Raw genomic sequence first — 26869 nt, forward strand, 5'->3', positions numbered from 1 at the left:
ACAACGCAGGAAGGAAGGAGCAACCAGGCGCTAAGGGATATATTTGAAGCTCCATCCGAGGAGGGAACCTGGAAGGGATTCTCCTCGGTCACCCCTGATGGGGATGTGGAACAACCTCCACATCCCTCTACCGAGGTCGACCTGCCCCAGGAATTAAAGGGACAGTTCGGCACCTCGCAGCATAGAGACCCAGACCTAAGGGAGGCCATGAGGAAGGTGAAGGTGATCGACGGGAGGAACGTCGACGGATCAGGTGAGCCCCCTCTTCCTTACTATGCAATCAGGCGGGGTCTCTTATACTGGGTCGTACGACGAAGGGGGGAAAACCAAGAATTACTAATGGTGCCTAGGCCATACAGGGATACAGTTCTACAGTTAGCCCATTCCCACGTCCTAGGAGGACACCTGGCACGAGACAAGACTATTGACAGAATCATGCAGAGATTCTATTGGCCCCGGGTCACCCGGGATGTGGCCAGGTATTGTAGGACGTGTGATCAATGTCAACGTACAGCTCCACGGCCACACCTACGTAACCCTTTGATTCCTCTCCCCATCATAGAGACTCCCTTTGAACGCATAGCTATGGACCTCGTAGGACCCCTCCCAAAATCCGCCAGAGGACACGAGTACATCCTAGTGGTTATAGATTACGCTACCAAGTTCCCGGAGGCCATACCCCTGCGTAACATGTCGTCAAAGGGAATTGCCAAGGAGTTATTCCTGATGTTCTCTCGTGTGGGCCTCCCCAAGACTATCTTAACTGATCAAGGAACCCCGTTCATGTCCCGGTTGATGAAGGACTTGTGTCGGTTATATCAGGTTCAACAGATACGTACAAGCATATTCCACCCTCAAACAGACGGGTTGTGTGAACGCTTGAACAAAACGATTAAAAGCATGAAGAAGCACCACTCTTGCACCACTCAAAAGCACCACTCTTGAGAAGAGCGGTGTCCCGAGACGGGAAAAACTGGGACATGCTTCTCCCACACTTAATGTTTGCCCTGCGAGAAGTACCCCAGGCATCCACTGGATTCTCTCCGTTTGAATTGCTCTATGGCAGACCCTGTCGAGGAATCCTCGACTTAGCCAAGGAGACCTGGGAGACCCAACCATGCCCCTTTCGATCCACAATAGAACACGTTACCCTGATGAGAGACCGCCTGTCAGCAGTGTGGCCCATAGTCAAGGAGCATATGGAGAAGGCCCAAAGGACCCAAGGCCGGGCCTATGATAAGTCTGCGACCCCCCGTGAGTTCACCGTGGGAGGGAAAGTGATGGTGCTTGTGCCCACGGCCGAACATCGCTTGCTGGCGCAGTGGAGGGGGCCCTACGAGGTAATGAAAAGGGTCTCACCGGTCAATTACCTCATCAAGCAACCTGACAGGAGGAAGAAGGTCCAACTCTATCACATAAACCTGCTGAAGACGTACCATGGACGAGAGGAGGAGGTGGCTTTGATGGCCCTGGAGGGCAAAGGAAAAGAGGAGGCTCTACCACAGGTGCGCCGTGGCCAAACTCTCCTACCGGAGCAGTCAAGACAGCTAGACAAGCTGATTATGAACTTCGGTCGAATATTCTCTCCATTCCCAGGACAAACAGATGTCCTGTTCCACCATATCCACACTGAACCCGGCAAGAAGGTGCATATCCGCCCTTACAGGATTCCTGAGGCTCGCAGAGTCATCGCTAAGAAAGAGGTGAGGGAGAAGTTGAGGATGGGCGTGATCGAGCCCTCGACGAGTGAGTGGTCCAGTCCCATAGTCCTGGTCCCCAAATCCGATGGTAGTATGAGACTCTGCAACGACTTTAGGGGCGTGAATGCCATCTCTACATTCGATGCGTATCCCATGCCCCGCGTGGATGAACTCTTGGAGCGCTTAGGAAAGGCCAAGTTCATCACTACCCTGGATTTGACGAAGGGATATTGGCAAGTGCCGGTGGCTCCGGAGGATCGCCCAAAGACTGCATTCGCCACCCCAGAGGGGCTTTTCCAGTATGTGAGGATGCCCTTCGGACTGCACGGTGCCGCTGCAACCTTCCAACGCCTCATGGATGCCATTCTACGGCCCCATCAAGAGTATGCAGCGGCGTACATAGACGATGTGGTCATCCACAGCGAGGACTGGGATAGTCACCTCCTGCGATTACGGGCGCTGCTCGTGAGTTTGGAAGCCACAGGGTTGACAGCCAATCCAAATAAATGCTGCCTGGGTTTGTCCGAAGCGGAATACCTGGGGTACACCGTGGGGAATGGGAAAATACGCCCACAGGCAGAGAAGACCAGGGCAATTCGTGACTGGCCTCGACCCCGGACCAAGCGAGACGTCCGGGCCTTCTTAGGGATAACAGGATATTATCGCCGTTTTATCCCGGGATATGCAACCATTGCCAACCCCCTCACAAACCTCATCAGGAAAAACCTGCCAAACCAGGTAGAGTGGAAAGACGAGACGGAAGAGGCCTTTCAATTGCTAAAAGATGGCCTGTGTGCTGATCCCGTTCTACAGGCTCCGGACTTCTCACAAGAGTTCATTGTGCAGGTCGACGCCTCGGATACAGGGCTCGGGGCCGTACTAGCTCAGGGTAAAGGTGAAGCAGAGAAGCCGATTCTCTTCATTAGTAGGAAGCTCAGCGATCGGGAACAGAGGTATGCGACCGTAGAGAAAGAGGCCTTAGCCATCAAGTGGGCCCTCGATTATCTCCGGTACTACCTACTGGGTCGGAGGTTCGCATTAGTTACTGACCATGCGCCCCTCACGTGGATGGCTGGTAAGAGAAACAATAACAGAATAGCCAGATGGTTTTTGTCTTTACAACCGTTCTCTTTCCATGTCATCCACAGGGCCGGATCGAGGAATGGGAATGCAGACGCGCTGTCCCGACGCGACCAAGACGGTGCGTCTGGCGCCCGACCCTCCGGTTCGGTCATGGGGGGGAAGGTATGTGGAAGGACCACCAGAGGGCAGGCTGGGCTCATGGATAGTAGCCCAACAAGGCATGGGAGACAAGGTAACCAGAGGCAATTAAGCACAGCTGACGGTACTAATGACATACTCTCCTTCCCCTATAAGAGAGAGAATGGAACCAGCAGAGAGGGGGGGGAAACTATCTCTGGAAGATGGCCACAGAGAGAGAGGAGCTATCCAGGAAGAACCACTAAGACGGTGACAATCCCGTGACTTTTTGTTGTAGTTTAAAGATAAGCCTATTGTGTTCCGGTTTCATCCGGAGAAGAAGATGTATGTTTTTCCTTGGAAGATTTTCATTGATTATGTTGGACTGTTTGTGTTGACCAAATGCCCTCAATAGAGAACTGTGTTCAACCAAGAAAACCCACTCCTGACTCGTTTATTCCACCTTCCCGCTTTAGAGTGACGCCCAATTACTTGGTCCGCTCACACTAAATTTGGAGAGTATGTCTATAGTGAAAATCCTATAAGGCGGGGCTCCAGACTGAGGTCATTTAGTTGCATTTTGCGACCCTTTTGACTTGGCTGTACAGTTGCATCGGTGTTTTCTGCACATTTATTCACCTCAATAAAAACATCTTATTTATTTTTTAGTAGGCTAACACCATAATTGGGTCAAACAGTAAGGTACATTATCCTCATGATTCCTGTATTAAAAAGGGTCTGCATGCCTGCCCCTGTATCACTGGGGCCTGCTGTTGTGTCCAGCGAGCCACTCTTTTCCCTGAGGGAAAAAAGCTCTGGGAGAAAGAAAAGTGTTCTGATTGTATAACATTTTAAAATCTGGTGGGAAAAAAGCTTTCTGTAGGTATACTTTTTATTTCTCAACTATCAGTTATGAGCTCAATAACAACGATTTTACAAAGATGTGACTAAGATACGAAGCGACAAAGACCGTGCAAAACATTTGTCAAGGTTTAAACCAGTTCGCAGTGTTGTGTTTTATTCGGTTACAACTGTAATGTGTTTCCCGCAAAATATCATCTTGCTCATATCTTCCCTACAAAAACTGGTTTGACAGGGTAGCCTAGTGGTTAGAGTGTTGGACTAGTAACCGAAAGGTTGCAAGTTCAAATCCCCGGGCTGACAAGGTACAAATCTGTCGTTCTGCCCATGAACAGGCAGTTAACCCACTGTTCCTAGGCCATCATTGAAAATAAGAATTTGTTATTAACTGACTTGCCTAGTTAAATAAAAGGTCATAAAAAAATAAAGTTTATAAACTTTTGTGAAGGTTTGGTGTCGCTATTAACCCATTACACTACAGGCCTATGCACTGGCGATCCAACTGACTCAGAAAATGTTTTAGGCTATAATATCTAACAATATAATGCTTACCTTCATAAAACATATGAATTTAAAATGAACCTTATGTACGTATATATCTGTATAGCAGACGCAGTAGCCTATCTAACAAGTATAAAGAAATTAATGTCGGTGTCGTGGCAAAATATTACTACAATACAGTGGATGCCTAAGCTTATAGGCCTATGCATGCAATGCCCTGTGGCATTTAGTGCTCAAACCTCCGACAGCTGAACCGTGAGGTGGTCAAGAAACCTAGTTTATTGATAGCGCTGGCTGTGTAACCTCATGGGTTATACACCCAATGCCTAAGAATGACTTATATATCTCAAAATGTCAGATCTTCCCAGTCATGTGTCCTGCGCCAAATTCTCCTGACGTAAAAACCTGCTTCAAACAGGCTTGGTAAGCTTTTAGTGTCTGTTAAATAGCTAGAGTTAGCTAACTGACATTAGCTATGACAGTTAGCAAAGCTGCTCATCAAATCACTGTGTTGCCGAACCGATGTCCTTGCACACAATGTGCATGTAATAGCCACCACTTAGTTCTTTACTTTCTCTCAAATGCAAACTATTAAATCAGTTAAAGTTTTTCATAATTTTTATAGTTATTCTGCCTACTTCATGGAGAGTTTTATGAGAACGCGGTGATATAAAAATGGACGAGCTTCGCGCAGGAGTGGCACCATCGGATGTAAGACAGCGGTCGGTGCCACTACTAACTATTATGCGTTGATCAACTCAAACGAACAAAACTCACAAATTTGAGCCAAGATGGTAACATGGTGAAATGTGACAGCTGGTAACGTTTTCAGACACATTCAATGATTGAGCCTTGCGTGCTTCTCCGAAATCCATCTCACTTCACCTTCTCCCCCTCTACCGTCCATCCCACTTCACCCCTCTACCATCCATCTCACTTCACCTTCTCCCCCTCTACCGTCCATCCCACTTCACCTTCTCCCCACTACCGTCCATCTCACTTCACCTTCTCCCCCTCTACCATCCATCCCACTTCACCCCTCTACCATCCATCTCACTTCACCTTCTCCCCCTCTACCGTCCATCTCACTTCACCTTCTCCCCCACTACCGTCCATCTCACTTCACCTTCTCCCCCTCTACCGTCCATCTCACTTCACCTTCTCCCCCACTACCGTCCATCTCACTTCACCTTCTCCCCCTCTACCGTCCATCTCACCTTCTCCCCCTCTACCGTCCATCTCACTTCACCTTCTCCCCCTCTACCGTCCATCTCACTTCACCTTCTCCCCCACTACCGTCCATCTCACTTCACCTTCTCCCCCTCTACCGTCCATCTCACCTTCTCCCCCTCTACCGTCCTTCTCCCCCTCTACCGTCCATCTCACCTTCTCCCCCTCTACCGTCCATCTCACCTTCTCCCCCTCTACCGTCCATCTCACTTCACCTTCTCCCCCTCTACCGTCCATCTCACTTCACCTTCTCCCCCTCTACCGTCCATCTCACCTTCTCCCCCTCTACCGTCCATCTCACCTTCTCCCCCTCTACCGTCCATCTCACCTTCTCCCCCTCTACCGTCCATCTCACCTTCTCCCCCTCTACCGTCCATCTCACCTTCTCCCCCTCTACCGTCCATCTCACCTCACCTTCTCCCCCTCTACCGTCCATCTCACCTCACCTTCTCCCCCTCTACCGTCCATCTCACCTCACCTTCTCCCCCTCTACCGTCCATCTCACCTTCTCCCCCTCTACCGTCCATCTCACTTCACCTTCTCCCCCTCTACCGTCCATCTCACTTCACCTTCTCCCCCTCTACCGTCCATCTCACCTTCTCCCCCTCTACCGTCCATCTCACCTTCTCCCCCTCTACCGTCCATCTCACCTTCTCCCCCTCTACCGTCCATCTCACCTTCTCCCCCTCTACCGTCCATCTCACCTTCTCCCCCTCTACCGTCCATCTCACCTTCTCCCCCTCTACCGTCCATCTCACCTCACCTTCTCCCCCTCTACCGTCCATCTCACCTTCTCCCCCTCTACCGTCCATCTCACTTCACCTTCTCCCCCTCTACCGTCCATCTCACTTCACCTTCTCCCCCTCTACCGTCCATCTGACTTCACCTTCTCCCCCACTACCGTCCATCTCACTTCACCTTCTCCCCCACTACCGTCCATCCCACTTCACCCCTCTACCGTCTATCTCACTTCACCTTCTCCCCCTCTACCGTCCATCTCACTTCACCTTCACCCCCTCTACCGTCCATCCCACTTCACCCCCTCTACCGTCTCCCCCTCTACCGTCCATCCCACTTCACCTTCTCCCCCTCTACCGTCCATCCCACTTCACCTTCTCCCCCTCTACCGTCCATCCCACTTCACCCACTCTACCGTCCATCCCACTTCACCGTCTCCCCCTCTATCGTCCATCTCACCTCACCTTCTCCCCCTCTACCGTCCATCTCACTTCACCTTCACCCCCTCTACCGTCCATCCCACTTCACCCCCTCTACAGTCTCCCCCTCTACCGTCCATCCCACTTCACCTTCTCCCCCTCTACCGTCCATCCCACTTCACCTTCTCCCCCTCTACCGTCCATCCCACTTCACCCACTCTACCGTCCATCCCACTTCACCGTCTCCCCCTCTATCGTCCATCTCACCTCACCTTCTCCCCCTCTACCGTCCATCCCCTTTCACCTTCCCCCCCTCTACCATCCATCTCACTTCATCTTCTTCCCTCCGTCCATCTCACCTCTCGGTCTATCATTTTTCATCTCATCCGTTATTCTCTGTCCAATCATCTCGCTCTCTCCCATTTTTAATCGCCCTTGTTATTGCTCTCCCTTGCTTTCTAAGTCCAGCGAGGGTGAGTTTCTGGGGGGTGAGCTTTTAGACAGCGAGCCAAGGTCCAAGGCGTAGTTGCCTGGAACAGTCTGTACTCTGAGGGACGGTCCTTCAGCAGTCCCTCAAACTCCCTTTCTCCCCGAAAAGTACTTTGTTGGGCGAGGAGAGAGTGGAGGAGAGAGCGAGAGAGACACCACCCATCATAAACAGGAAATGCAGGCCCAACACTTATCTGGAAAGGCATCCTGTAACTTAAGAGCCACAGGAAACTGCAGAGGGAGCAAGGGAGGGCTGAGTCGACAGCAACAATGGCTAACAGGAAGTAGCTGGAGAGTCGCAGTCTTGTTCACACACAAACACACAATGAAAAAAAACTCATAGTAGCAAGTGTGTGTCCATGCGAGTGACCAAGCTATTAGAACTAGGCCTAATTTGTTTAAATTGACAATAACAATGATTATGTTGGATTAATGGTGTGAATTTAGCAAAAACCGCCACAGAGCATTGGTTTCACACAGTATAATATCAAAGTTTAAAAAAATAAAAAAATGCAGAGTCACCACCCTTAAACCAAACAAACCACATCCTAGCTACCAGCTAAAGCACTGAACCCAAGAGGCAGAACAAGTGGCCCTGCCCAGTTTGCAGGAAATGGCACATTTTCGGTGTCTGTGTGTCTGGTGAGTAACACCAAGTAGTAGTCAAAAACCAAGGAGGTCTAGGTATACCACAGACAGGGATACACACAGACACTGCTGGCTCAGACTCTCGGTCTCTCGGTCTCCATCGGAGGGACAGAGCAGTTAACGTTCTGACCATTTGATTAACTTCGTGCCTCGTTGATAAGTTCTGCATCATTATCTGGAGAGGCCCTCACCTCATTAGACCACAATCACTTCACTGATGGGGAAACATTACGGGAATGTTCCCGAGAACGTTTGTGGAGGTGAACCAACTTCAAGCAATGACTGATGACACCCATCATCAAAACGATAAATGGGGAATGTTCAGAAGGATGCAATGTTACAAAAATACATTCATTCTGTAGAAGAGATACGATTCCCGGTCATGTTGAATTGGGCATCGTGTCATTACATATGTGCAATGTTCTGAACGTTTCAGATCACTACAGACCTGGTCTTTGCTCTTCGAGTCATTATTTGACATTTCCCTAATCCAGATTGACACAACATCACAACGCATATGTTTTTTTAACCTTACGATCATCAGACATTTGATCATCGCTCTGTTCACCTTGTGTTGACATCTGGAATTAAATGGGAAACATTGCATTAAAACGACAGACGCAAAAACATGTTTTCTTTTCTAGGAATGGCCCCATACAGAGTGGCTGGCAGTTGGATCCGCACAAAAGATCTGATTTAATTAACTTTATTAAAAGGAACAGAACGTCAAGGCCATTTTTACAACAGAAATTACTTGAAGATTTCAGTCTTTTAAGGACACCGTAATTTCTGGTAATAAAAAAAGTTTAAATATTGACCCGGACTGCAGGCAGAGCTGTACGTTTTATATTTTACCTTTATTTAACTAGGCAAGTCAGTTAAGAACACATTCTTATTTTTCAATGACGGCCTAGGAACAGTGGGTTAACTGCCTGGTTCAGGGGCAGAATGACAGATTTCTACCTTGTCAGCTCGGGGGTTTGAACTTGCAACCTTTTGGTTACTAGTCCAACACTCTAACCACTAGGCTACCCTGCCGCCCCACATTGAACAGACCAAAGTGTGTGCGTGCATTTGTGCACTTTTGTGAACCACAGTCAGGGGACAAAGCAGGCGCAGATTGCACCTTTATTAAGGAGTCAAAGCATAGCAGCCAGTCAGAGCCACTGACATTGTCGTCAGGACAGAACTTGTTAGCAATGTGGTAACATGCACATACCACACGTAAAAATAAATCAAAAAACGCCCTCATTTGTCCAGGCCCAAAATGGCACATCTTTGCCAGACCAACACCCTTCGGGGACTTGGAAGAGAGAAAGCACTAGAAGACAGGGAGGATGAAGGAGAGAGATAAATTACGGAGAGAAGACGGTTTGAGAGTAGCTGAAGGTCACATCTCTTCAGGATGCCGACTTTGAACAGCTGAATTACAGTTGAAATCAGCTTTGATACACAGAGCCATAAAGATACTACTACTGTACGCATTTTATTTAACCAGGCAAGTCAGTTAAGATCAAATTATTTTTTTACATTTATGGCCTACCCCGGCCAAACCTGAACGACACTGGGCCAATTGTGCACCTCCCTATGTAACTCCCAATCACGGACGGATGTGATAGAGCTTGGATTCAAACCAGGGACTGTAGTGACACCTTGCACTGAGATGCAATGCCTTATACCGCTGTACCACTCGGGAGCAAAATTATTTACAATGTCAGTGCAACAAAAGCATCAGGAGTACGGAATACTGTTAGATCTCAGGATATTATTTTGGGCAATATTATTTTTGTGCTAACGTTGTTATCAGCACTTTTATTTCCATGACTGATCAAAATTCATTTTCTCGTGGTTTGATCTTGTCCCTGTGCAGGAGACATAGGTTTGGGACATCGAACCGCAATACATATAGAATTGTGAGAATTTATTATCATATCGTGAGGTCCCTGGCAACTCCCAGCCCTAATGTAATATCTACAAAATGGCCCTGGGACTTCTCTCAACACATAACCACTCTTGATGTCTGAAAACTTCGGGCATACCTCTTCTCTCAAGTTTTCCACTCAGTATAGTGGGAGATTAACCCATGTATTTAATGCCAAGGAAGCTCTATACTGAATTGACGAGTGAACAGAGGGTTCAGGCAGTCTTACCTCGCCAAATGCTCCCCTGCCGATCACCTTGAGCATCTCGAAGTCGTCCCTGTGCAGACGCATCTCCTTCACGGTAGTGGTGAACGGCTTCACTGCAAGAAACAAACCAGGAATCAAGAAACTTCAGGCTTACTTCCACAATATCTCACATTACACCATGATATAATGTCTAGTTATTCACATGTTCGGTTTTAGCCTAAAGGTTACGTCACCAGACTTGATACCATGTGTATGAAGCACGAGCAGTAGGTCTGTAGGTCCCTCAAAAAGATTTTCAAACATAGGATGAACCTGTGTGACTTATCCGCGCCTGTTGTTGCACAATCATATCAAGAACAACATTGATGTTTCTTACTGCCATTAGTCAACACTATCCAATGAAATGAAGGTGTCCACTTCCAGGAATATGTGCGTGGTGTGTTATACTGATGTGTTCTGTATAGTGTGATCAAGGAGGGTCTGCAGCAATGTTAGTGCCGGCACAGAAAATTTAACTTAGGCTTTTAAGTGCTGCCACTTTAATTTGTTTATATGCCTGAACTCCATCATAGACTATTTGGGCGGCCAAGTATATTTGTGTATGTTTATTTACAAAATAAACCTGTCTCCACCGTGCACTGGTCAAGAGAGAGGAACCAAACAGCATGTTTTTCGTAAGGCAGTATGGCTGGTCAATAGACCTCACAACAGAGCCATAGACTAAGCGCTATACTCCATCCCTCCTCCCTGTTTTACAAGGCTCTACGGGGGGGGGGGGGGGGGGGGGGGGGGGGGGGGGGCTAGCATGGCCTGCGAGTTGCCGAGCAGTAGCACTCCTTGCCATATGAGGACATGCAGACTGTCTCCCTGAGCCTGTGAAGAGGGTGTTTATCACTCCCAAGGTGATAAACTCTAAAACACACAAGAGAGAGAGACGTGTGTTCCCCCTCCATGGGGGGGGGGGGGTAACGGTGTGGGTCGGGCATCAGCTGCTCTCACTGGGCAGATCCTTCAAGCGCCTACACACAGACTGACGGGTTTATGACTCAGCCATGGGGCTCACGAAAGGGTCGCGATACGCCCATGACACTCACATGACGTGTGTTACAATGGCTACCGCAAAATGTTAGAGAAACGTACATGATAAAATATGTGGACAATTATCACTGATGATAAGAGCACACTTTGCCTTCAGATCCATGTTCTACTAAACAAACAATAATAATCCCTGATGTGATTGATCCGGCTGGTAGCCTAGTGATTAAGAAGTTAGGCCATTAACCAAAATGTTGCTGGTTCGAATCCCTCTGTCGATGTGCCCTCGAGCAAGGCACTTAACCCTAATTGCTCTGGATCAGATGTCTAAAAATACGATTTTTTATTTTTTACAAAATGTACTGTTCAGCTGAAGCCTCACGGCACGCAAGACACATTGGGTGAGGTGTTGAGGATTTCCTTAACCCATACAAATGTGTATATGCATTGTCCCCTTGACAGAGCAAGTAGCTGTGGGCCAAGCGACCACCCACCCATCACCCACCATCTAAAGCTGGTCACGCAACAAACACCTTGACAAAGTCTATGGGTCTCGTTCTATTACCGAAATGCAATAATTACTCACAAAAAAACACTTAAACAACATTCAAGAAACCAAGTGATGCAGAATGTATTAAGGGAGACCATCATACAATGATAGGGGAAACGCATTCAATAAAAAAAATGGCATAACAATGGGTGGGGAGGACCATTGAGGACTAGCCCAGCCATGCAGTTTGACCATATGACTCTGGTTTCACTAGCTTGTGTAGGCTCAGTGCTCTTGATGGCCTGAAAGATTACGTAAACCAGCATTCCGAAATGAGAGCCGATTATAAATCCCATTTGATGCCCTGCATATATGCATACCAAGAAAACAACAGTGATAGGCCTACATGGTGGCCTTGGTAGAATAAGGAAAGACAACCAAAATGATTGACACACACTAGTGTCTTTGTACAAGTACCAGGCATCCCATGTCAACTGAAGAGCCAACCTTGTTACTCCAACAAAGCCCCTTAAGAGACAAAGACCCGTCTTTCATATTCTGTGTTGCGGGGGGGGTTCATATGTGTAATCCGATAATCCTCTCAGCCTAAATAACGTGGCATTTCTATAAATTCACAAACGCCCAGTCTTCTCAATTACAATAAAATCCCTCTGAATGATGACGTGCCGAAAGTGTGGGGGGGGGGGGTACAAAAGCTTCATCTGATCAACATACTTTTTATATTTTTACTTATTTAACCTTTTATTTAACTAGGCAAGTCAGTTAAGAACAAATTCTTATTTCTTATTCAGGTGCAGAACGACAGATTTGTACCTTGTCAGCTCGGGGGTTTGAAATTGCAACCTTCCGGTTACTAGTCCAACGCTCTAACCACTAGGCTATACTGCCGCTACACTGCAAATTTAGCACCTCATTTCTGCGACTGAAATGAGTGGCATTAATCTATAAAAGTACATGCTGTTTTTTTTTTCCGCAAACATCACAACGGCATGAAAGGAATTGTAAAGCGCTGCTCATGACTTCTTTATTCATAGCTCAAACTAATTAGGCTTCCAGACCGAGCGCGGCTTTGGCAGAGGTCTTCAGCACATATAGTAGGCTACTTCGACACTTCTGTCAGCCAGTGTCTGAACTATTTGAGTAGTTGGGAGTTTCCTTTGGCAACATTATGCTCAGAATTCAGTTGGTGATCCTCGTTCTTCTGGCTCACATCTGCCAAATGGGATGCAGTAGGACACCTGCAGTTTTGACAGCTGCTTTAAGCTCCCTTACAGATCCAGAGGGTATCCGCTTGGCACAGCACAGAGTGCCACTTGGAGAAGGGGCAGGGGGCAGTAAGAGGCATCAGCTGCTCACACTGATGGAAAGAAGAACCATTGTCTTTTAATTAAATAGATGACCGTTAGCCCTAAATGAATGCCATTCATGTCAACGCAATGACGATTTGTGGACTTGCAGTGCAAGATGTTAAAAAAAGGAAGCTTGAATTTCAAGTAGGGCTGGGCAATATGGCAAAAAATATATCACAATATTTTCCACTTTTGACGGTATTTTAGGTTTTTGAATATTAATAGTTCTAAATATGCTTTATGAGTAACGGCTTTCTCCATTTTGATTGTTTTATACAGTTCAATCACACTTCAACCAAAATTTGGAATACAGTGGGCACTTTGAATACAGTGTTGCAAGGCATGACAACGAATGAAAAAAAGCCAGGGAGGGGTTATTGTGACAGGGTAGGAACAAAAGTTTGTCAGTGTTTCCAAGTGGACCCTGATCAGATGTTACATGAACATTTTACCTTACTTGATGTAGCAAAAATATTTATGCCTCGCCTTTTTCTCCGATTTAGAATTGACCATTGCGCAGACATGCTGATCTATCATGCTGTATTAGCGAGCAATGTTTGCACTGACTAAGTACATTTAGCTAGCTAGCCAGCTAACTAGCAAGTAGCATTAGCAGCTAGCACGATTTATTTTAGCCACAACTTGCTAAGAAAAAAAACTGTTTGCAGCCAAGATACAAACTAATAGAGTAATTATAGAAAGCTTGCCAACAATTTTTCAGTGGGAATCGCTTTTGGCTCCTCGATTTGTCGCTAGATAACGTTCTGCAGTTGTTGTGAGGACACAGCTGCGGTCCCCCCAACGAAGACTTTTCGCCCCCTCTCCTGCCGCACCCCCCCCCCCCCCCTTGTTTTTCAGTCTGTGTGTGCACCGTTGCTATGACTTCTGTAGCAGACCGCTTCTCCCACTCTCGTTTGTGGCAGAAGAGTAGGAAAAGTCGCTAAAAGCTATCAAAACCATCCAAACTCTGACAAAACTTCCCAAAAGCAGCCTGAAATGTTGATTAATTTGTCGCTAGCCTCTTACCAAAGTTGCTCAAATTTGCAACACTATGCGAGTGAACAGCAAAATGTGGTTGTGACTGGTGGTATCCTTCAGTGACGGTGCGGGGCTTGGTGTGTGTGGAAGGAGAGAGACGACTCAAGTACCAAACGGAGTAAACTATAAAAACTAACAATTACACAAGGCGGAATGGCCTAACAAACATTTAAATACCATTATACAAGGTAACGTAAAACCCAAACTGATCCGTACATCAATACCAGTATATTATAAAATACGGTATACCTACCAGCCATAATTTCAAGCGAGAACATGTTGTTTTTCCTTAATTCCCCCTGACATGTATTTTTTTTGCTATATGAACCATTAGCCCCAATTGTATATGTTTTCTTAATAGGACAGGATAGAGTGGGCGGAGGTAATAAATCGTGGATGTCTCACAATAATATAGTCTAGACCGGGTATTCCCAGACTGGGGCATTGCCGTCGGGGGTAAGCCAAATAAAAATCTAAAATATATCTTTTTTTATAAAAAACAATTCTTCACATTTTCAAACAGCCCATTTATATTTTCCACGAAGCTATACATTTAGGGGAGGTTCTCCCCCCCCCCTCGCATGAGTTGCCTCGTTTCACTGCCAAAAATAACAATAAACCATCAAGTGTACAGCGAAATAACACCATGTCAAATACAGGTAGCCAAGTCAAATTATTAACTTCCACTAGCAGTCCGTATGCAGCCAAACGTAGCTGCTGCTCATTCTGTTTGCACAAAAATTCATAAATGGTTTTTTTTTAAATAAGGCCCGTGTCCATAGAGACACATACAAGCTCTACTGGTAGTACTGCTACTACCAGCAGTAATACACCTGCACCTGTCGATGACAAGTTGTTCTGCTTCCACGAGCACATCCAATGCAAGCATCAGTATTTCTACATTTGTTTTTAGCCCAACTAGCATGAACACTGACAGTTGTGAATCTGATGCAGCCGAAGAGCTACTGCCCCTTAAGCACCGAACAGACAGGGATGTTGGACCACGAAAGAGGCGCAAATATGATGAGAACTACATTGATTTGGGGTTCACTTATATTGGGTGCCTTTCCTCAGCCACTGTGTTATACGTGCAAAAGTACTCACACACAACTCAATGAAACCTTCACTCTTGAGCAGACATTTAGAAACAAAACATGGCAATTTGAAAAATAAGCCACAGGAGTTTGAGCGAGAATTAAGACAACTTTCGAGTAATAAGGCATAAAAGCAACAGATACCATTAATAAGAAGGGGCTAGAGAAGCATCTTATATGGTGAGCTACCCAGTGGTTTGGACAGGCAAGCCCCTCCTATTGCGGAGGACTTTATTCTTCCCGCTGCCGCGGATATGGCGGACAATGCTGGGGGAAAAGACCCAAAAAACTATACAGACAATGCCTTCATCATACAACACTGTTTCACAACAGATCAGTGACATGGCAGGAGATGTTTTGAAATAATTACTGCTTCGCAAACAAGCCAGTGAATTCTATGCGTTACAGCTGGATGAGTCAACAAACGTGTCGGGCCTGGCACAGCTCCTGATATATGTCCGTTATGTTTATGCGGGGTCAATTAAGGATATTTTTAAAGTACTGGACAGCTTTGTGACATCAAAGGGACTTTGGTGGTCAAGATGTGTTTGTATCTGTACTGATGGCGCAAAAGCCATGACATGGAGACAATAGTGGAGTGGTAACGCGCGTGCAAGCAGTAGCTCCAGACGACACTTGGGTACACTGCAGCATCCACCGAGAGGTTCTTGCTGCCTAACGCATGCCTGACAGCATGAAAGGCATGTTGGACACTACAGTGAAGATGGTTAACTATGTTACAAGCAAGGCCCCTGAACTCTCGTATTTTCTGCACTATGAAATGATATTGGCAGCGACCATGTAGTACATTTACAACATACAGAAGTGCGCTGGTTATCAAGGGGCAAAGTATTGTCACCTTTTTTTGAATTGAGAGATGAGCTTAAAAGTTCATTACTAATCATAATTTTCACCTGTCTGACCGCTTGACTGATGAGTTTCTCACACGACTGGCCTAAATGGGTGATGTTTTTCTTGCCTGAATGATCTGAATCTAGGATTACAAGGACTCTCCGCAACTATATTCAATGTGCAGAACAAAATTGAGGATATGATTAAAAAGTTGGAGCTCTTCTGTCTGCATTAACAAGGACAACACACAGGTCTTTCCACCATCATTGCATGATTTTATGTGTGCAAATGAACAAGCTTACGAACAATGTCAAATGTGATATTGCGAAGCACCTAAGTGAGCTGGGTGCGCAATTATGCAGGTACTTTCCCGAAACAGATGACACAAACAACTGGATTCGTTATCCCTTTCATGCCCTGCCTCCAGTCCACTTACCGATATCTGAACAAGAGCCTCATCGAAATTGCAACAAGCGGTTCTGTGAAAATTGAATTTAAAATGAGAAACCACTGGCAGATTTCTGGATTGGGCTCAGAGTATGGGCTCAGAGTATCCTGCCTTGAAAAATTGTGCCGTTAACCTCTAGTGACACCCCATCCCGTGAACGGAACCGTTGTCATCATCTGACACTAATTAGCATAACGCAACGGACATAAATATTCCTAGAAAATATTCCTATTCATGAAAATCACAAATGAAATATATTGACACACAGCTTAGCCTTTTGTTAATCACCCTGTCATCTCAGATTTTCAAAATATGCTTTACAGCCAAAGCTAGACAAGCATTTGTGTAAGTTTATCGATAGCCTAGCATAGCATTTTGTCCAGCTAGCAGCAGGTAACTTGGTCACGGAAATCAGAAAAGCAATCAAATAATTTACCTTTGATGAGCTTCAAATGTTTTCACTCAAGAGACTCCCAGTTAGATAGCAAATGTTCCTTTTTTCCCAAAATAATATTTTTGTAGGCGAAATAGCTCCGTTTGTTCTTCACGTTTGGCTGAGAAATCGACCGGAAATTGCGGTCACTACAACGCCGAAAAATATTCCAAATTAGCTCCATAATATCGACAGAACATGGCAAACATTGTTTATAATCAATCCTCAAGGTGTTTTTCAAATATCTATTCGATAATATATCAACCCGGACTCGTGGCTTCTTAGTAGGAGAGAGAGAAACAATGGCCGCATTTGTCCTTTACGCACCAAACACTATGAGAGACTTCAGCTGACCACTGACGCAATGTGAAACTATGTATTGTGACACTAGACACATTAGGGAAGCCATAGAAAAAGTAATCTGGTTGATAGCCCATTCACTGCTCAATAGGGACGCATAGGAACGCAGAGCCTTCTAAATAAGAGTCCCTTCCTGTTTGGATTTCTCTCAGGCTTTCGCCTGCAACATCAGTTCTGTTCTACTCACAGACAATATTTTTTATAGTTTTGGAAACTGTGTTTTCTATCCTAAGCTGTCAATTATATGCATATTCTAGCATCTTGTCCTGACAAAATATCCCGTTTTTTCCCAAAAATGAAAATACTGCCCCCTAGTCAAAAGGTTAAGACATTGTTGCCCTTTTGAAAAGAATGATATGATTACAGCCAATCAGCATGCTTATTGCAAAAACCATTCCACTACCACTGCATTGGTGGACATGAGTTTGTGGGTGTACTATTTTTAGATTTCAGTGCAGCATTTGATTTAGTGGCTCATGAAATAATTTTGACAAAATTAATGCATTATGGTTTTAAAGAGGTAGCATTGAATTGGGTACAGTCATATCTAACTGACAGGAAACAGTCCACCTATATCAATAGTTACTTTTCTTCCCCTCGTGTGTTAAACTGTGGAATACCGCAGGGCAGCTGCCTTGGGCCACTTCTTTATTTAACATATACCAACAATCGTCCCTATGCCTTAGCTGAAACTCAAGCTACTATATTTGCAGATGATACAACAATTTATGCAGCAAGACAATCGGTTCAACAGGTACAGCAAGCTTTACAAGGACATTTGGAGAATATCAGGGAGTGGGTTTGCCAAAACAAACTTGTTTTAAACACCAAGAAAACCAAAGGTATGTTGGTCTGTTCAACTAGGAAAAGGCCAAAACAGCATGGGATACAATTAAGTATGGGAGGAGTACAAATTGAAGAAGTGGCAGAAATCAAACTGTTGGGAGTGCAGCTAGACAACTGCTTATCATGGTAGTCTCAAATAATGAACCTATATATATTAAAACAGCATGCATAATCAGAAGGATGGCTAAATATTTACCAGGAAAAAATCTTCAGCAAATAACACAAGAATTAATTGAGAGCGAACTATTGTTCTGTGGTCTGGGGAAATGCATCATCTAGTGAAGTTAGGAGGCTGCAGAATGCACAGAACAAAGCAGCAAGGATTGTTTTAAGGTGGAGATATGGTTCTTCTGTTGCAGTCATGCGCAGTGTTCTTGGTTGGTCATCAATCTACAAGATAATTGAAAAAAACATGCTTATTTTATTTCATTATATACATTATTTAAAACGGCCAAGTTGTATTCACAACGGTATTCAGTTGGTAAGAGACAGACATTCAGTAAATACTAGGAATAGATTGTCCACCATCTATGCGTTATACAGACAGAAAAGAGAAATAGGCAAAATAAACATTTCGATTTAGAGCAATGAAGAAATGGAATAAATTAACTGAGCAAACTAGAAACCTTTCAATATATAAATTTAAACATTTTAAAACAATTTAAATATACATAGAAATGTTGTGGGACTATAGTAGATGAAGTATCAATCAATTTTTTAGATTGAGTATTTATTGGGTTATTATGTTAGTATATTATGTATGTTTTGTAATAGTGTGTTATATGTGAAAATGTGTTTGTATTATAAATTGTATTTTAATGTTTAAGGACTCTTGGATTAATCCAAATGGGGACTAAAAGAAATCCAAATAAAAATCTATCAAAAGCAACCACGTACCTATGTGAGAGTGGATTCTCGGCCCTCACTAGCATGACAACTAAATACAGGCACAGACTGTGTGTGGCAAATGATTTAAGACTGAGACTCTTTCCAATATAACGTCGCAGAGTTATGTACATCCTTTCAAGCACACCCTTCTCATTAACCTGTGGTGAGTTATTCACAAATTTCAATTAACAAAGAAAGTGTTTTATGTAAAGAGCATCATTTTAGATTTTTATTATTAAATGGTGCCCTGGTTCTTAAGAGGCCTTCGTCACTTCCTATCAGCCGGATTGCGACAAAAAAACTCACTAATTCTTGTTTAATAAATGTATTGTACATTGTGTGTGGCAGGCTTACAATGATGGCAAAAAACAACATTTGAGAGTGCGCCGACCCGGGTGCTGGAGGATGAATGTTTGAAGGGGTACGGTACGATAAAAAGTTTGGAAACCACTGACCTAGATAGAGGGAATAATGACAAACGTCAGCCAGTGCTGTATGACACCGGAGTAATGACATAGGTTACTGGTGACGGAGCACAGACGTGAGGACAGTCCACAGGGTATAGACTGGGACTGGCAGCCCTATTCAGAGTCCGACCCTGACGGATGTGCAGCACTACCCAAAGTGAACTCAATAATCTACAGCAGCAAGTCTCTCCCCTGCTCCCCCGCAGTATGGGCCAGACTGTCCAGCCCCATTCATCATCATTACCAAAGCATGGGTTCTCAGACGGAATATTTTCACACAATAAGCCTGGGTCAGTTATGTCATTTTGAGGACAGACTGCTGTCCCGAAATAGAATCGTCCATCATTGAGATATTTCTAGGACTTTGTTATACCTAAAGTCTCTAGTTAGTGGATAATTTTCAGTTAAGTCTTTACGATATCTTCAACCCTTGTACATGGTACTATTTTAGTCTTAACACTTGCCTCAGTTTGAATGAATGGCTCTTTATGTAAATACTTATCAGAATTAAACTGAATAACCTTTCATCAAATGGCAAACGACTTCCTGTGTTTTACTCAACGTACAAAACAGCCACCAGTGGCACCCGCTCTCAGCTCACATCAAGTCTGGGACTGGGTGGATGTGATCCAACAACACTTCACCCTGAATCACTAGATATAAATATATGTCTCCAAAACAGCCATTTCCCCAGAGGCTCAGGGAAGACATTATAACAGACAGACATTGAGCAGGAGACCACAGGAGAGAGAATGGTGCGCACTGTTTTCAACTGCCATTCAAATTACACCCCTGGTTCAACCATGGTGGGATTTGAATAAAAATGATTAAAAACTGAATATCTGTGATAGAGAGTGGACGATAAAGCTCCTTTTGTCCTGAACTCGTCAGGGGGAAAAGGCAGTGGTCGCTGGTACCGTGTTAACACTGCACACACTGTTCATCTGTCTACATAGGGTCAGTCATGGAGACCAAGGGACACCATCGTTTGGCTTGGGGCAGGGACAATGTTGTTGACCCTGTTGTGCATTTGGACCACTCCTGAGGGCCAAGTTAGGTCAGCGTTGTTAACATTGGCAGTTTGTCGGAGGCTTGAGGGGTTGGAGGAGGGAGAGGAATGCATTAAAGACCAAGAAGGACAGTCTGAGCTCAGTTCCAGGCACTGAGACATAAAAATAAAAACGGTTCATTCATTCAGATTAACTGCAGCAGTGCATTTCCTCAGCCCCCATACTTGTTTCACTATTATGTCTCTGCTCTGCAAGCTGTGCCAACATTAAATGGATGCCACTGCTAATGCAGAATACACTAATTCAACAGAATGGTTGATGGGTTCCTGACTACTTACCATAAGTAGCATTCATACTTTATATTTTATTTGCCACTTTGCGGTTAAGTCAGAGCTTTAAATCCTTTCATATCCCGTTCCCTGTTCTGACTTGTAGCCTAAACACATCAGTGAATACACCAGACACTAAAACCATGCAAATGGCAACCCAGCTCCAGTGGCTGCTTCTTCCTTGTGAAACAGTCAAAACAATTCTATTCATCTTTTATTTATCAGTTTGCTTGGCAGGCGCCATTATCTAGGGTGACTTGGTCTACATTTTGATACACTGTGCTGCTCTAGCATGATAGGCTTTCCCTTGATTCCTGGAACTTGGCTCTCAAGACAAAACCAACTGAAACGGCAAGACTAAGCACTTCCGTGAAGGCATATGGAATACTACCCCTGACAAGCGATTTTTAAACCGATTATTTGTAAGTAATGGAATCGCATGGAGATTTCATCTGAATTCCCGACATGTCCGCAGTGATTGGCAGGGTATCCGAGGTCCTGTAGAGCATGCTGAGAAATGCTTGGGGATGAGTGACATGGGAAGGGGTTCCATAGCTGAAACTGCGAGGCCAGGGGAGGGGGTCTGTGAACAGGAGGTGATGTGCTGTCGCCATGAAAACGTGTCTGATACAAACTTACAAAGTATGCATGAGCAGATGTTCATATCACTCCCAGGTTCACAGCCAGATGCAGATTGGTTTCCATCTCGGGCAGTGGGGCAGTTGAAGGCACTAAGATTAAGACTTTTATAATGTTCCAAAAATTTTAATTTTCCTTTCCCTTAGCCTCGAGTAAGAAATCTCTGCTGTTTGCATTACACCTTGTGCCATCACTTCTAACTTAGATGTTTGCGAAGACCCCTTTTCTATTTGTTTGAACAGAAATCAAAGACTTTGCTTATTCCTAATATTTATTAGAGATTGAAAATGGTTGAAAAATATACACCTTAAAAAAGATAGAAGCATAAACATAACATATGGATTGCAAAGTTACCTCACTTTTCTATTTATCGAGTTATTACATAAAACTTATCAGAATTCCAAAGAATGTGTGATGTAATACGGAGGACCCGGCAAGTCAGCCTACTCCCTGTAATGTAAACTTCAACAGAAATAACTTTTTAAAAAGTACAACTTCAAATTAAACCAAATCATTTGCACTCACGACTACTGGTTTCAATGACATTTTCAGCCAACTTACAAGTACAGTGCCTTGCGAAAGTATTCGGCCCCCTTGAACTTTGCGACCTTTTGCCACATTTCAGGCTTCAAGCATAAAGATATAAAACTGTATTTTTTTGTGAAGAATCAACAACAAGTGGGACACAATCATGAAGTGGAACGACATTTATTGGATATTTCGAACTTTTTTAACTAATCAAAAACTGAAAAATTGGGCGTGTAAAATTATTCAGCCCCTTTACTTTTCAGTGCAGCAAACTCTCTCCAGAAGTTCAGTGAGGGTCTCTGAATGATCCAATGTTGACCTAAATGACTAATGATGATAAATACAATCCACCTGTGTGTAATCAAGTCTCCGTATAAATGCACCTGCACTGTGATAGTCTCAGAGGTCTGTTAAAAGCGCAGAGAGCATCATGAAGAACAAGGAACACACCAGGCAGGTCCGAGATACTGTTGTGAAGAAGTTTAAAGCCGGATTTGGATACAAAAAGATTTCCCAAGCTTTAAACATCCCAAGGAGCACTGTGCAAGCGATAATATTGAAATGGAAGGAGTATCAGACCACTGCAAATCTACCAAGACCTGGCCGTCCCTCTAAACTTTCAGCTCATACAAGGAGAAGACTGATCAGAGATGCAGCCAAGAGGCCCATGATCACTCTGGATGAACTGCAGAGATCTACAGCTGAGGTGGGAGACTCTGTCCATAGGACAACAATCAGTCGTATATTGCACAAATCTGGCCTTTATGGAAGAGTGGCAAGAAGAAAGCCATTTCTTAAAGATATCCATAAAAAGTGTTGTTTAAAGTTTGCCACAAGCCACCTGGGTGACACACCAAACATGTGGAAGAAGGTGCTCTGGTCAGATGAAACCAAAATTGAACTTTTTGGCAACAATGCAAAACGTTATGTTTGGGGTAAAAGCAACACAGCTCATCACCCTGAACACCCCATCCCCACTGTCAAACATGGTGGTGGCAGCATCATGGTTTGGGCCTGCTTTTCTTCAGCAGGGACAGGGCAGATGGTTAAAATTGATGGGAAGATGGATGGAGCCAAATACAGGACCATTCTGGAAGAAAACCTGATGGAGTCTGCAAAAGACCTGAGACTGGGACGTAGATTTGTCTTCCAACAAGACAATGATCCAAAACATAAAGCAAAATCTACAATGGAATGGTTCAAAATAAACATATCCAGGTGTTAGAATGGCCAAGTCAAAGTCCAGACCTGAATCCAATCGAGAATCTGTGGAAAGAACTGAAAACTGCTGTTCACAAATGCTCTCCATCCAACCTCACTGAGCTCGAGCTGTTTTGCAAGGAGGAATGGGAAAAAAATTCAGTCTCTCGATGTGCAAAACTGATAGAGACATACCCCAAGCAACTTACTGCTGTAATAGCAGCAAAAGGTGGCGCTACAAAGTATTAACTTAAGGGGGCTGAATAATTTTGCACGCCCAATTTTTCAGTTTTTGATTTGTTAAAAAAGTTTGAAATATCCAATAAATGTCGTTCCACTTCATGATTGTGTCCCACTTGTTGTTGATTCTTCACAAAAAAGTACAGTTTTATATCTTTATGCTTGAAGCCTGAAATGTGGCAAAAGGTCGCAAAGTTCAAGGGGGCCGAATACTTTCGCAAGGCACTGTAAATACTTCACGAATGTATTGTTACAAATCAGCTTGCAAGGTTGCTAGCCAACTAGCCTGCTAACATTAGCCCTACTAGCACTGCATGAGTCAGCCAGTCAACACACAGCTTACCATCAACATTAAAAGCCTTTTACTGCAGTGGGCTAAATCAGGGCCACAGAGTGTTTCTTGTTAGTCTTAAATCTACTTTGAAATTAATGTATACACCTCACACACATGGTTATGGGCTCCAAAACAAGAAAACACCTGTACCATGTCAGATATAAAGTTGAAATTTATTATATTGGGTTTGCATCCCAATATTACACTTTATATCCATCACAGAAGACTGAAATCACACAAAATAATTTGACATAGAAATAATATTCATATTTTTTATAATTAATTAACAACATTCCATCCATGAGGCCACTATTCATTTGACTGCAGGAAAGGGCTAGAGTAAACCAAAGTATTAGAAATACATATCGCCATTAACCAATAATCAAAAACAATTACTGGTATATGCAGTTCTCTTAGCCAGCAAACCAACCAGCTAAATGTAGTTATTTTAGCCTGCTAGCTACCATAGCAAGCTAACTACCCTAGCCAGCCAAGCACCACGGTCAAAATAGCGAAGTAGCTGACGGCTGAGTTAGCTACCAAAGTCAAAGAAGATTCAAGAACAGCCTTTCAGGAGGGAGAGTCAGCTAGCTAATCCAATAGCGATTGTGAGGCAAATTCACATTGAATTCACCCGGTTTATCGCCATCACTGCCTATCTAAGGTCTTCGAAAGCCAAGTCAACAAACAGGTCACTGACCATCTCGAATCCCACCGTACCTTCTCCGCTGTGCAATCTGGTTTCCGAGCCGGTCATGGGTGCACCTCAGCCACACTCAAGGTACTAAACAATATCATAACCGCCATCGATAAAAGACAGTACTGTGCAGCCGTCTTCATCGACCTTGCCAAGGCTTTCGACTCTGTCAATCACCATATTCTTATCGGCAGACTCAGGAGCCTCGGTTTTTCGGAGGCTTGCCTGGTTCACCAATTACTTTGCAGACAGAGTTCAGTGTGTCAAATCGGAGGGCATGCTGTCCGGTCCTCTGGCAGTCTCTATGGGGGTGCCACAGGGTTCAATTCTCAGGCCGACTCTTTTCTCTGTATATATCAATGATGTTGCTCTTGCTGCGGGCGATTCCCTGATCCACCTCTACGCAGACGACACCATTCTATATACTTTCGGCCCGTCTTTGGACACTGTGCTATCTAACCTCCAAACAAGCTTCAATGCCATACAACACTCCTTCCGTGGCCTCCAACTGCTCTTAAACGCTAGTAAAACCAAATGCATGCTTTTCAACCGGTCGCTGCCTGCACCTGCATGCCCGACTAGCATCACCACCCTGGATGGTTCCGACCTAGAATATGTGGACGTCTATAAGTACCTAGGTGTCTGGCTAGACTGCAAACTCTCCTTCCAGACTCATATCAAACATCTCCAATCGAAAATCAAATCAAGAGTCGGCTTTCTATTCCGCAACAAAGCCTCCTTCACTCACGCCGCCAAGCTTACCCTAGTAAAACTGACTATCCTACCGATCCTCGACTTCGGCGATGTCATCTACAAAATGGCTTCCAACACTCTACTCAGCAAACTGGATGCAGTCTATCACAGTGCCATCCGTTTTGTCACTAAAGCACCTTATACCACCCACCACTGCGACTTGTATGCTCTAGTCGGCTGGCCCTCGCTACATATTCGTCGCCAGACCCACTGGCTCCAGGTCATCTACAAGTCCATGCTAGGTAAAGCTCCGCCTTATCTCAGCTCACTGGTCACGATGGCAACACCCATCCGTAGCACGCGCTCCAGCAGGTGTATCTCACTGATCATCCCTAAAGCCAACACCTCATTTGGCCGCCTTTCGTTCCAGTACTCTGCTGCCTGTGACTGGAACGAATTGCAAAAATCGCTGAAGTTGGAGACTTTTATCTCCCTCACCAACTTCAAACATCAGCTATCTGAGCAGCTAACCGATCGCTGCAGCTGTACATAGTCTATTGGTAAATAGCCCACCCTTTTTCACCTACCTCATCCCCATACTGTTTTTATTTATTTACTTTTCTGCTCTTTTGCACACCAATATCTCTACCTGTACATGACCATCTGATCATTCTTCACTCCAGTGTTAATCTGCAAAATTGTAATTATTTGCCTACCTCCTCATGCCTTTTGCACACATTGTATATAGACTCCCCCCTTTGTTTTCTACTGTGTTATTGACTTGTTAATTGTTTACTCCATGTGTAACTCTTCGTTGTCTGCTCACACTGCTATGCTTTATCTTGGCCAGGTCGCAGTTGCAAATGAGAACTTGTTCTCAACTAGCCTACCTGGTTAAATAAAGGTGAAATAAAAAAAATAAAAAATAAAAATCACTGCTTACATTCATGATGTACCGGTATGTCAGTAGGAAATAGAGGAAGCAGGCTTGGCACAGCACCTGGATTCAGTCAGTCTCATTCCAAATCCTCACTTCCACTGGTAATACTAAGCTATCGAAGTACTCAGAGGTGAAATGCGCACCGCATAGGGTAGTGCACAGTTCCCATACTCCAATCTGCTTGCGTCAACTGGAAAAACCATTCCGACTTCAAAACCCGCTTCTCATTTTTGGGCCACAAATTAGTCGTAAGCCCATCCTTGTGGGTATTACTGCACTAGCTACAAATGACAGAAAACTACTAAAACTGCCAAAAGCACAGGATAAGAGTTGCAGTTTTTTTTGCATTAATTTAGAGGTTTCTTCTTCTGCTCACCAGTGCCAACACTTTGAAATGTAATTAAATACTTGCATGGCTAATAGCTAACTTTAGCCAGAAGGAACTAGCTAGGTAGCAATAGTGCATTGTGGGTAGCTCCAAATATATCCAGGATTAAGTTAATATGTAAAAATACTAAAAAATAACTATGTTTGTAGTTATAGGTAACCAGACGGCTCATCCACATACTTACGTACATATTCTCATTCACCCCTTTATATGTGTGTGTATTAGGTAGTTGTTAGGGAATTGTTAGATTACTTGTTAGATATTACTGCACTGTCGGAAATTGAAGCACAAGCATTTCGCTACACTCGCATGAACATCTGCTAACCATGAGTATGTGACAAATCAAATTTGATTTGACTAAAACTAAGTTAAAGTTTTTGACCACACAGTTGTTACTTTGGTGAGTAACCTTTAATTAAAAAAATATATTTACAATCTTGGCTTTCATTTTGCATGCTCCTGTAAACTATACATAGGTGCTCATCGGTTCTTTTTACATGGAAATGCAGGAATTTTTCCAAATATGCTACATAAAATATTCACACATTTAAATGTATATATTGGAAGATTCCTTATATAAATTCCCCAACGCCATTGAAAACCCCAGCTGTTCCTCCAGCAGCATCAGGTCATGA

The 26869-nt window shown here is 44.3% G+C and overlaps 1 protein-coding gene across 4 annotated transcripts in view; it reads right to left on the reverse strand.

Annotated features, from left to right (window-relative positions):
- cdc42bpb (CDC42 binding protein kinase beta (DMPK-like)) overlaps positions 1 to 26869 on the reverse strand; it is a 129864-nt gene that overhangs the window by 89260 nt on the left and 13735 nt on the right. For all 4 annotated transcript variants that reach the window (XM_031836846.1, XM_031836849.1, XM_031836847.1 and 1 more), the window contains exon 2: positions 9937 to 10028. In XM_031836846.1, the coding sequence (XP_031692706.1) occupies positions 9937 to 10028 (92 nt within the window). The remainder of the gene's footprint in view (positions 1 to 9936; positions 10029 to 26869) is intronic.

Source organism: Oncorhynchus kisutch, linkage group LG12 (assembly GCF_002021735.2).
Source record: "Oncorhynchus kisutch isolate 150728-3 linkage group LG12, Okis_V2, whole genome shotgun sequence".
In the NCBI taxonomy this organism is placed as follows: Eukaryota; Metazoa; Chordata; class Actinopteri; order Salmoniformes; family Salmonidae; genus Oncorhynchus; species Oncorhynchus kisutch.